Source organism: Urocitellus parryii, chromosome 3 (genome assembly GCF_045843805.1).
Source record: "Urocitellus parryii isolate mUroPar1 chromosome 3, mUroPar1.hap1, whole genome shotgun sequence".
NCBI lineage: Eukaryota > Metazoa > Chordata > Mammalia > Rodentia > Sciuridae > Urocitellus > Urocitellus parryii.
Window position 1 is genome coordinate 54,616,862 of NC_135533.1, and position 13,446 is coordinate 54,630,307.

General features: G+C 32.5%; 1 protein-coding gene across 2 annotated transcripts in view; it reads left to right on the top strand.

Moving 5' to 3' along the window:
* Cog5 (component of oligomeric golgi complex 5) overlaps nucleotides 1-13,446 on the top strand; it is a 342,572-nt gene that overhangs the window by 136,374 nt on the left and 192,752 nt on the right. For both annotated transcript variants that reach the window (XM_026395775.2, XM_026395774.2), the window contains exon 7: nucleotides 1,229-1,359. In XM_026395775.2, coding sequence (XP_026251560.1) covers nucleotides 1,229-1,359 — 131 coding nt within the window. The remainder of the gene's footprint in view (nucleotides 1-1,228; nucleotides 1,360-13,446) is intronic.

A 13,446-nucleotide genomic window follows, 5' to 3' on the forward strand; every position in this document is an offset into this window, starting at 1 on the left:
TCACATCAAAGTTGAAATGGTTTGCTGGCATTTTCATTGAACGTTTCACTAAATAAGTCATTTATCCTTTTGGATATACACATTTAAAAAAATGCTTGTGGTTGTAATAAGATTAAAAATAACTATCGTATTTAACTGTAGTTTAACACAGTATTGCTACTTTTGTATTCTTTTGTCCTTGTGTGTAAAAGTAAACCTATGTAGTGTTCAAATATCGAATATATTTGAGTGCTGATATGTGTTTAGTTAACATTGTATTGCCTATTCTAATGTCGTTTAACCTATGTACCATGTTGTGACCAACTTAATTTAAACCATGATAATATGTAATTGCTAGACATATATTTTAATAAGACCAAAGATAAACAGTAATTCTAATTAAGAATATGTAGGAAAATACATTTGATATTCTAATAACTGGCAAAATTAAGTCTTCCATCTAAGTAAATTTTACTTTTTAGAAATAATTTGTCCTGTTAAAATAGAAATCATGAGTTATAGAACTGTGTCCAAACTCAAATTAAACTTTGATCTTTGTTACTTGCATTTTAATTACCTTCAATATGTTTAAGAGTAAGGAAAAAAAAGGAAGAAAGTAAAATTTCCCCAATTCTAAGCATGCAGATGCTGTTTAAGGTCTTAGAAGAATGTTTTTACAGTTCTTACCGTGCGAATTTGTCCTATAGAAATAGTTAATTCACCAATATTTTTTTTTCATTCATTAATATGAAAATTCTAAAATTAAACAACTAGGTTTGCTTGATGATGTAAACTGGAAAAATGCTAAGTTTTACATAATTTATGAATCTTGTTACATAATTCATTAATCTTATTCTCCAAATGTTGAACATTTATTTCAGATGTTTTAATCTTGGAGAATAACTTTTAAATCTGCATTGCAACTTGAGAAATTTCTGGAAGTACCAAGATACTTATTTATATTAAAATAAATTTGAAACTTTTTAATGTAATCTAATGACTTTGCTTGAACTTGAAGTAATCATAATTTAAGTTTTCATTTTACCAACTCTTTTTTATTTGGGACATTTGCCTCCAAAGTGAAATGTGTTTATTAAGTAAAAAAAAAAAAAAACTTGGGAAACTCTTACTTTTTAAAATATGGATTTTTGAATAGTTAATTTATAATATTTTTGAAAAATTTATTCATGATATGTTGATGCCTTGATATTTGATATTGAAATATTTTAAATGTGTTTTTTTCCAATAGATTATCTTTCTCAAGGAATAGATCTTTCTGGAATAGAAGTAATAGAAAATGATCTACTTTTTATTGCAAGAGCTCGACTTGAAGTGGAAAATCAAGCTAAGCGCCTGCTAGAGCAGGGTGTAGAGACTCAGGTAATGAAAATGTTATTTTTTATGTGAAATATGTCATAATATTGACAGATTTTGACTTTGCATCCAAAAGAGTAATAAATGTCTTTATTACTGAGGAACTATGCCTACAATTAAACTGGATAGTAGGACACATATAAATACAGGTAACTTTTAATATGTTTTGATATATTTAATTCTAAATTAGGCCTAAGTTTTCTATGTATATAATATGAAATCATTTTATATGATGTACATTTTATGTATGATAGATAATAGTTATATTTGTAAAATGTGTCTGCTTTGTTCAAGGTATCCTTTCAACCACAGTATAGTTGGTATTATTGTTATTTCCATCTTACAGATGATGAAACACAGCTTAAATAATTTGTTGAAGATATATAGCTAGTAAATTAAATGGTTTGGATCCAAATTTTAATTTCTAGCCCCCATACCTTATACCATTGCTGTTTCATAATTTTTAAAAAAGGATTTGAAATTTTTCCTAAGGTATCTTATTCTTATGCTTAATTTTCTTGATTAAACTTGTAAAATCGAATATTGTGTACATTTTGAAAAATGAACAAGTCAAAAATGTACCTATAGAAAGAAATACTACAGTGTGAACATATGTGTGAAATCAAAACTCACATCATGACATAGAACATTCCTGCTGTCTTAGAGTCTGTGTTTCTCACAATTATTAATTTCTTCCTTTTTCCCAGTGGTAAGGGTTATCATAACTTCTAACACTAGAGATCAGTTTTGTCTCTCTATGAGGACAAAATATGTATATTATTTTGAAAAGTAATATTTTTGTTTCTACATGACATGTGAGAGATACCTTTTTAGATCCTTAAAAGGTAAGGATTTAAAACACAACTTTGTTAATCTGATTGTCTGCCCTGAATGAAACATGAATAGCTGCTGGGTTTGATTTCTGTAATCTTCTATTCTATATAAATTATACCTTCCTTGGGTTTTAGACTGGGGATATACTTCCTTTGTCTAATGTCCTATTCTTTACGTGGTTGATTGTATCTACTGACACCTTTATCTCTCCCATGTATTCATTCAGGATTTAGGTGGAACTGTTTTCTCTTTATCTTAAAATCCCATAATTCCATGTTGTTAGTGATTGTGAATATTTTTATACATTGGCTATACAGCTTTTTGATGTTTACTTGCTCAAACATGAAATCTGGTACCCTTCCTTTCTCTTCTACTTTTGCATCTTTTTCCCATTAATAATCTTTCTGTCATCTTTTGCACATATCCAATGTCTTAGTCTTTGGCCATAGGCTCCTTATTTTTTTTCTTCCTTTTCCCTGTTCCTATTATAAAACATAATTCTTTTATTCATTGAGAACACCAGTCTTTTCATGTATTTAGAACATCAGTTGTCTTCACTACTTGGTTTTCTACTCTGTCAATCATGTCTGTCCTCTTCTCTGTCTCTACAATTTTTCTATATTAAGTTGATCTGAGATTTGTATTTTATCTGTTCCTCTAACTTCATCTGTTCTAAAACTTTAGCATGCATCAAAGTTTCTGGGAGGCCTTTTAAAAACAGAGCTGAGCCTAATGCCCAAAGTTTCTGATTCAGTAGGTCTTGAAAGAACTGTTGCTCTTGATGGTACTGTCAAATTCTTTTACCCCTGCCTTTATACTAAGCTTTCATGTCACAGTGCCATTTGTGGGTCATTGAACATCTAGCCTTATTTCTTACTCCATGCTAGCCTTTTCAGTGCCAAGTAAAATTAAATAATTATAAGATTGATGTAATTAAATTTTTGTTTTTTAAATATATCTGGGATCTCATTAGTTTTTAGTGTATACAGTTCTCTTTCATTTCACAAATGACTGTTTACAATCTTTATTTCCTGTGAATCTTTAATTAAATCCCTTCTTTTCTATTGTAATAACAGAATCTTGTCTCATTCCTCATTAAGAAAACCAAGACCAATGAGACTGAGGTTTTTTTCAACTTCTGTCAACATCAGTCTTAAATGTCCATCTCTATTAAATATTTTACCTTCCTGTTAAAGGCTAATTTCCCATCACCCTGGCTGCCTTGCTTTTGTACTTTGCTCTTTTCCTTTTCTGAATCTTCAGCTTTCTCTGTTCTACTAGCAGCATACAAAGATACTCAAGTTTTTCCTACATGAAAGGAAAAAGGAATCTTCAGTTTTAAATATTCTGTATGGCTACAAACAACATGTAGATATTTCCTTGTTTCTTTACTTCACAACCAAACTATTTGGAAGAATAGACTATTCTTAGTACTGCCTCCTTTTCTTAATTTTTCATGTAGTCCCTAGATTATTCTGGCTTCTAATATACACTCTTCAGTAAATCTTCATTTATATCTCCAAATTTCCCCAAAGTCTTTTACCTTTTTGCTCCTCTCATTTTTTTTTTTTTCACTTTGGTGATCATTTCAACTTCTTGATACCCCCTTTCTTTTGGTTTCTCTAACCCTAAATTTCCCCTGGTTTCTTTTTCTTTTTCTTTTTTTTCTCTTGACCTTGGTTGTGATTTTTTTCCTCATTCTTAACAACTTCAGCCACTTCATTGATGTTTGTCTTTCCTTTATCTGTTTGACTTCTTTTTACTTCACATGTTTTTTCATTGGTGGTCTCATATATGTCTGTTTGCTGATAACTTTCAAATTTCAATCTGAATCCTAGAGCCTTTTTTTCTAATTCTTTATCTGTATATGTATGCATCAGGATTGTTAGTGTATTGTTAGTGTTTGCTTCAAAATAGAATCTACTTCTAGCTAATTTTAACAAACAGGGATTTATTATAAGATATCATAGGGAAGGCTCAAGAAAACGGCTGTAAGTTGAGCTTACTCTTTTCATTGGCTGTTACAGAGTAGCCTTATTTACCTGGGAAACTTGGGAATCAGGAACTATGTAGTATGCAAAATTAGGCAACTTGGTATGGTATTGATCCTTGTATGTTAGGAAACTGCCTGCTGTTTTGGTTATTGTTCAGTGCAGTTGATAGCTTTAGAAGCATATGGCTTCTGACATGATCTGGATCAACAAAGTCAGTGCCAGTGTTTTACTTACCAACATTCATGAAGCTAGGACCCAGGCATTAGAGCCTTTTAGAGACAACAGAGAAAAATGTTTACACATGTATGATCAAACTTGCCAGGAAAAACAGTAAATATAGGAAAAGTGCAGTCTCTGCCTTCTAAATTTTACACAGGTGCTACAGTTTACAAAACCTAAGTCATATCTGAAACCTTTTACACAATGGGGTCTCTCACTGCTTCCACAGAAAAAGCATACTTAAAACTAAGCCAGAATGTATGTTAAGTAAGTTCATTTATGGAATCATTCACATTATTCCAAGTGGATATTACAATGACCTTGTAACTCAAAAAATTAAAAAAGAAATATCATATGTATCTCCTGTAAACTGTTTGTTCACTGTTAGAGAACTGCACCTTTCACCTGGGAAACTTGGGAATGAGCTATTCAAAAGATCAGGACATTTTCTGCAAAAAGCCAGACAGCAATTAGTTTAGATTTTGTGGGCTATTCAGTTTTAGTCATACTACTGAATTCTGTTGTGGTCAGAAAGCAGCCACAGGCAATATGTAAATGAATATTCCAGTAAAATTTTATTTGTAAAAATAGCATGTGGGTGAGACCCTAGGCAAACATATTTATTTATTTTTAAAGGACAACTTTTTTAAAAAAACCTTTATTTTATTTATTTATTTTTATGTGGTGCTGAGGATCAAACCCAGGGCCTCACACGTGCAAGGCAAGCACTCTACCACTGAGCCACAAGCTCAGCCCAAACCCATTTATTTTTATTTTCACATTTTATGCTTTTAGCTTTCTCTCCTAGATTACTATAGTTGTTAGTGGCCCTAATTTTAATTTGATATTCATACTGCTTTCAAAGTGATCTTAATGATAGGGATATTTAATCATATCCATGCATGACATAGACTCTTTAAACAGCTTGGTTCATTATAAATCTTATACTCCTTGTGCTGCTTGCAACCTTGCCACATGCCCAGAGGACACTTAGGTGTGATTGCCTTTGGTTCTCTGATCAGTACCAGGGTTTGTTTAGTCTGTGTGTTTGCATTCAATGCTAACTATTTCTTGAACATTTTTAATGGTCTAATTCTCCTGCTTATTTGTTTTGTATTGATTCTTTAATACTCAACTTTTTGGTAATTTCTTCACAAAGCCCTTCCTTCTGGGTTTGTTTAGAACCTGTATTTAGGGTTATAATAACATCCTTAAGACGAAATTGCTTAATTAAGGTTATATAATTATTTGGGTATTTTATTTATTATAGATATAATACATATATTTCTGATGAACTCTTTGGATTGAGTTTCATTAAGAACTAGAACTATATATTTTTTCTCCTTCCTCTTATTGCTCAGTAAAATACTTATTAAATAAGTAATTGCATTAAATAATTGAGTAAAACACCATATTACAATCTTGGTGTTTCTTTTGAAGGATAATTTCACAGTCCTTATCTTCTCAAAGAAATTATTAAGAAATTCCAAATCAAATGTAAATAAGAATGGGTATTTCTATAGAACATTGATAGCAGTGCAGCTTATATATTTGCAAAAGAGGTGGCAATTAACATTTCAGAAAATATTACTGTAAAATATAATATTTTATATGAATAGTCTAATAGGCATATTATCACCTCATGAATGAGTTAAAATTTTATTGCATATCTATTTTCATTCTCCTAACTTTTGAAGTGTTTATCCCCCTTCTACACATACATAAGTTAACCAAACATATCTGCGGTTCCATGTCTGCAGATTCAATCAACTGCTGATCAAAGGCAATTTTTAAAAAATTCCAACAAAATTCCAAAAAGCAAAACTTGAATTTGTTACATGCTGACCATAACACTGTATCAATGCAAATGAAGTGATGTGTAGGCCTCACTTACTGTGGCCTCCCACCACTTTATACATCTTTAGCCTTCCAAACACAATTGTATGAGTATCCTTTGCCTCCTGTCTTATTCTTATGTACTCTGTAGTTAAGCCTATAGTTGAATGTGTTGAGACTTTTTTTTTGCCATTGTTTCCTAAATTGTACAGTATGACAATTATGTGCCTAGTATTTACATTTTATAAGTAATCTTAACATGATAACTGGAAAGATGTGTGTAAGCTATATGCAAATGCTATACCATTTTATATAAGGAACTTGAGTGTCCATTGATTTTGGCATCTTTGAGTGGGAGGTATACTGGAGCCAATTCCCTGTGAATACCAAGGGATGACAATATGTCTGTATAGAACTTTAATTTACACAGTTCTTAATATTTCACTATATTTTAGAGTAATGGGACTCAAACCAAATAGTTGTTTTTACAAACTGCCAAAGTTTGTAAAAACAAATACTTCAGTAAGTAGAAGTGATTTTAACATGTCATAAAGGAATGATGATTTTAAAATGATTTTCCTCATAAAAAGTAAGAAGGCATTTTCTAGGGTACTAAGTATATTTAGATATTGTTTTGTACATATTTTAGCAGTTGTTAAATTTGATTTTGTTTCAATTTTTAAATTCATATAAAAATTCAAAGGAAATTTTATTTGTGAAATTAATATTCCTCAAATATTGATTGATTATATGTTCAGACTATGTAAATTTATCAAAAGATGATTGAAGTAGATGATCTTCTTTTATAGCCAAAGTCTTCTTCTTAACCAATGAGATTAAGTTAGAAAGATAAAAAGAAAAAAAACATGTAAAAGTAATTTGTGTCTGTATGGGTAGATATGGAATGATATGCATAATCTTAGAAATACATAAGTCAGAGAGCTTTAATTTTGCTTTAGGTTTCAGGATGGTTCAGAGAAAGGTAGATACTGTCCAGTGGATAGGAATATTATCTTTTTGTAAGGCAGTATATGTCATATTATCATAGTTTGTTGACCTTAGTCATTACTATCCAAATCACTTGTCTGAGTTAGATGTAGAAAGTAACCTTTTGAGTATAATTTGGTTTCTGTCTCAGTCTCTTTGGCCTGATATAACAAAATGCTGTAAACTGGGTTGCCACAGTCTGGCTGGGCACAATCAGGTGCCACTTGTCAAAAGAAACTAACTTTATTTTTAAAACCACACATGCCAAACAAAACAGCTCCTCAGGAAAAACCCTCAGAGCCCAACTGCCACCACCGGCTTCCCACAAGCCTCTCCCAAAACCACAAGCCTCTCCCACTCCCACAATCCTCCTGCTCGTGAGGCCACTTGGCTGGGTCATGTGGGCGGAGCCAAAAAAAGTCCCCCAATGAGCAGCTCCGTAGTCTGAAAGGGCAGGGAAACAGCCCAATGAGCATCACCGCTGAGGAGCCAATCAGCTAGAAGTTGCTGGGGCCCCTGTGAGCCAATCATCAGCTGGCAGTCTGAAAGTTTCCTGGGGCCCCTTCAGCTGTGGCTCTCAACACTGGGTAACTTACAAACAACAGAAATTTGTTTCAAGTCCAAGATCAAGATCAGCAGATTGGGTGTCTGATGATGCCCCACTTTCTGGTTTACAGAAGGCACCTTCTCTTTATTTCCTCACATGGTTCAAGGAGTGAAGGAGCACTGTGGAGTTTCTCTTACTACAGAAACTTATGACCTAATCTGCTCCCAAATACCCTACCTCCTAATAGTATCATCTTGAAGGTTAAGATTTCAACATATGAATGTGGGGACGGACACAAACATTTAGACCATAGCAGCTTCTTACATAATTTTCCTAAAGGGAGAAAAATGTACTGATTTATAAGTATTAACATTCTGGTTTGATTCAGAGTTTACTATATTTCTTGTCTGTAAATTAATATTTATGTTTATAAACTTACTTATTTCTGAATTTAATTTTGTGTGTATTTTTTTCTCAGTCTGGGTCCTTTGGCTTATTTTCATAAAGTCTGGTTTCTGGCTTTGCAGAGCTAAGAGGGTTAAGCCCTTAATAATGATGCCACTGGGATCATTATTGGGCAGGAGAGTGCCTTTTGGAGAGAGCCTGTGTTTTGGAGCTAATGCCTCTTCTTCTTGGAGAGCAACACCTTGTCAGCAGGCAGTTTAGGGATTAAGAATGAAACTTTTATTAAATGTTCTTACTTGCCAGGTTTTGTTAGTAACTTTATGTTGATTATAAATCATAATAACAAATATGCAAGGAAGAAATAATTACCAACTTTCTGTATAGGTAAGTATGGAAGATATGGAAGTATGGAAGATATAGGAAAGATATGGAAAGCCTAGAAAATTAACTGACAAGTATATAGCTGGCAAGTGGCAGAATCATGATCAGGAGCTCCTACTTTTCCCCTTTGTTTATTAAGCCAAGCACTTTCTTCTGATTTTGTTAAATAATTACATTGAAGACTATTAGATAATTTGTGTAGTAGTTCATATTGGAAAATAAATTTTTATGGCATTTTTTCATTTATACTGTAAAAATGACTTTAGGAAGTCTCCATATGATGTCTGATCCTAACTGGTCACTCAGTATTCCTCAGAATTTTTGTTCTCTGGCTTTTTCTATTTTCATGATCTGAAATTACTTCTTTAGACTTTTCGATCTTCTATCAGCGTTCCCCCTCTTACTTCTACCCTCTGAGCAGATGCCCTTAGTTTCTACTTCATAGAGAAGCCTTCCACATCACCTGTGCACTAGATCTATTTTATTTTGTTAGAACCTTATGTTGTTAATATTTCTATTTCTTATTTATATCATCATCTCATCCTGTCGCTTTTACTAGCTCCATATCAGCATTTAAACATGTTTGTTTTATACCACTCTCTCCTTTTCAGCCCTACAGCTTTCTTTTAGTTTTTCACATTCCATTTTCCTTTCTCCATTAAGGACTTTGTGTTTTTTTTGGTTGTTGATGTTTTATCTATCTATCTATCTATCTATCTATCTATTTATTTATTTTGTCCTTGAAATACTCTCTTCACTTCTTATTAGAACATATACTGCAGCATTTATCTATCTATCTATCTATCTGTCTATCTATCTATCTATCTATCTATCTATCTATCTATTTACTTATTTTTGGTACTGGGGATTGAACTCAAGGACACTTAACCACTGAACCACATCTCCAGGCCCTTTTTGTATTTTATTTACAGACAGGGTCTCAGTGAGTTGCTTATTATCTCCTTGCTAAATTGATGAGGCTGGCTTTGAACTTGTGAAACTCCTGTGTCAGCCTCTGGAGCCACTGGGATTACAGGCATGCAACACTGCGCCCGGCTTATTTATCTTTTTTTTCATATATATATATATGTATATCTGGTAGTTGTAGATGGACAGAATGCCTTTAATTTTTTTATTTGTTTATTTATTTTTTATGTGGTTTGAACTCAGTGCGTCACACATGCTAGTGCTCTGCTATTGAGCTACAGCCCCAGCCCTATTTATCTTTCTTAAATTATATTCTCTCACTTATCCGAGATCATTGATATAATTAACTATATAATTAATATTTAGTATATATAGCTACTTAAAGAAGTAATTTTGAGATACTATTACATTCATAAAATATTGTACTCTCAGTACTTTATGAGCTCATAGTATGAAGAGATGCTCAGTAAAGAAAGAACTTTTGAAAGATTATATCCTGTCATCACTTGCATTTAATAATCAATTTCTGATACTAATTTGATTTCTCAAAAGTATTGGTGATCCTCTTTATTGAGTATGTAGTTGATGGCCATCATTTTTATTATCAATTTTTTGTATGTTACTGAGGGAATATCAATTAATTGTAAAACTACAATAGCGTAAGAAACTTTTTTCTTTTTTATTCTTTTTAGATATACATGATAGTAGAGTATATTTTGACATATTGTAGTATAACTTATTCTAATTAGGATCCCAGTCTTGTGGTTGTACATTATGTAGAGTTTTACTGGTAGTGTATTCATACATGAACATAGGAAAGTTTTAGCATAAGAATCATTGTTATCTTTACCAGTTGTTGAATTCACATTAGTTAAGAGCAACAAAAATGTTCATCATACTTGTTGTCAGTGATTTTGGATGATTTGGCAGTTGACTGATAAGTCAATGAGATTTTTTTTCACAAAATCAAATTGTGGAGCTGGGGTTATAGCTCAGCAGTGGAGCACTTGCATCACCCATGTGAGGCACTGGGTTAATCCTCATCGTCACATTAAAAAAATAAATAATATAAATAAAGGAAAGATATAAAAAATCAAATTGTTATTGTCTGATAGAATCACCTTCAAGAAACAGTGCTGTTTCTACCACTTCTTTGTATTCTACCCTTAATAAAATAACAGTAATAATGATGATAATTACCAAACTGTAATTTGCAGATAAGTTGTCACTTCTGTTGAATGGATGCTGTGCTATGCATACATTTGTGCCTTCCTCCCAGTTTATATGTTGAAATGGTAACATCTGTGGTTATGATATTAAGAGGTTGGGTCATTGGGAAGTGTAAATTAGCTCATGAAGGTGGTGGAGTCCTGATGAGTAGGATTAGTGCCCTTACAGGAGACATTCTCAACTTTTCATCAACCATATCCTCTTATCCCATTTCTCATTTTACTGAGAGAACTCTCTTTTTACTTGACGGAGAGAACTCCCATTCTTTTTGCCATATAAGATTATAACTAGGGGTTGGGGTTATAGCTCAGTGGTAGGGTGCTTGCTTGCCTTGCACATGTGAGGCACTGGGTTCGATCCTCAGTAGTACCACATTTAAAAAATGAATAAAAAAAATAAAGATATTATGTCCATTAAAAAATAAAAAGAAAAGGTTACACCTGAAAGATATTCTTGTATGAATTCAAAGGCATGCCCTCACTGAGTACCCCATCTTTTGGCACTTTGATTTGGACTTCCCAATTCCAAAATTGTGAGAAATAAATTTCTTTTGTTTCATAAGTCATCCAGCTTATGGTATTTTGTTATAGCAGTCTAAAGAGTCTAAGACAGTAGCCAGTCTTTCATTATCTGAAACAGCTGTTTAATAAAAGAAAGTTAGTGTAATTTATTTAGCATTCCTTTTCATACCTCATTTTTTTTTTTTAGTTAATGCAGGTATCTGTTCGATAGTTACCCTCTTTTTTTCCTTGTTAATTGACTAAGTGTGTTGCATTAACATTTGTAAGTGTTAAATTGTTATGTAGTATTACAAAATCCCTACTGCACTGATATAAAATTTCAGTTTTCAAACTTACACACTAAATGACTACTTATATACAGAGAAACTGTTACTTTGTCCTACATAATGTATATAAATAAATTTCCAACTTCAATCTTGTTATTTTATATGGAAAAGCCTTTTAGAAAGGCTTATTATTATTTCTATGTGGAAAAAATTTATAGTAGTACCACTGCCACTTTTCAGACATTTGGAAGGACCGATGGTTTAGAGCAAGCACATCTTCTGGGCAATTGTAGTATATTACCTTATTGGAAAGACATTCCATAGCAGGTATTGTCACTGTAAGGGCTATCACTGTATGAAGCACCTGCTTCCCTGACTCGTGTTTCTTTCTGTTTTCTAATAACCCTTGGAATCTTTCACTGACAGGATATATATATATAATAAAAGGATAGAAGTAGACTCCATTACTTCAAGCTTTAACTAGCTTTCAAAAATAGGTGATAGATTTTGATCTGGATGAGTTCCTGCATCACCATAGATACGAGGCCCCCACAGTGAAATTGTGACATTTTAATTAGCAGGATGGCTTTAACTTGTGAATTATAAGATTTCCTAGTAAACAGTACAGAATTTTGTGGAGATTCAAAGTGGAGGATGATGATGTACTTACTTTCTTGAGAGGTCATCATGAAAGAGGGTCTTTGCATTTAGTTCTTTTAAAGATTAGTATATGGCTTTACTCTTTTCTGTGGTAACTGTTGCTAACAAAGTAACTACATATCCATGAATTTGCTTTTTCCTAAAGCAGAAACCTCCTCAAATGAAGCCCATGGTCCTGGTGCTTATCATTTGTCAGCCAATAGTACCTACCATGACAATATAATCTAGATGGGTTTCTCTTAGATGACAGAGTAGAATTGAAGTTTATTAGATAAATGCCTACATAGCATACCATATGTGATTATGATATTATGAACTCTTTTTGTGATTAAAAATTCTGAGTGTGTTAAATGGAGTATTAGATGTTAAGCATTTACTTGAGCTTTAAAGAGAAGTTCCTGGCCATGTTGAATACATAAACTATGTAGGTCGTACAACATCATTTCTTTTGTTCTCTCTCTTTCTTAAGGATCCAACAAACATCAATAGCATTTGTCAGTTGATTTTTCAAGCTTAAGAAGACTTTCTATTGCTATATACTAGAATTTTTTTCTGACTCATCTTATAAATTCTAGAATAAATTTGAGTTTACAGAAACTCCTCTTGTCTGTTCTATTTCAGTATTTTTTTTCAATAGTTTTTAGGTTTTTCCCTTTTTAGAGACATAATATTTGAATATCTTTATAGGGTACACTGTAGCAATTTGACACATGTATATAATGTACAATAATCAAATTGGGATAATAAGCATTTTCATCTCCTTAAAAAACAATTTTTAATGTGTTGGGAGTTTTGTACTTTTCTAGAAATTTTGAAATAATATAGATTGTTTTAAAAAATAGTGCTACAGAAAAACCCTCCTCTTAACAGTGTTTTGGAGCCCCTTTTAAACTTCTTGGGCTGGGGATGTGGCTCAAGCGGTAGCACGCTCGCTTGGCATGCGCTGGGCACTGGGCGCTGGGTTCGATCCTCAGCATTCTGTCCTTCCTCCTTGTACCCTTTCTAGTTTCTAGTGACCACTATTTCATTCTGTGCTTCTAAGAGATCACTTTTTTTTTTTTTTTTTGGTTTATAAAAAAGAGTGAAATATATAGTTTTTATGTTTGTCTATCTGGCTATTTCAAAGATTTAGAAAATGACTTTATTTCATCCATGTTCCTGAATTGACAGGTTTTCATTCTTTTCTGTGGCCGAGTACTATTATTCCCTTTTGCATATATACTGCATTTTCTTTATTCATTCATCCACTGATGGGCAACTAAGTAGATTTCCAAATTTTAGCTGTT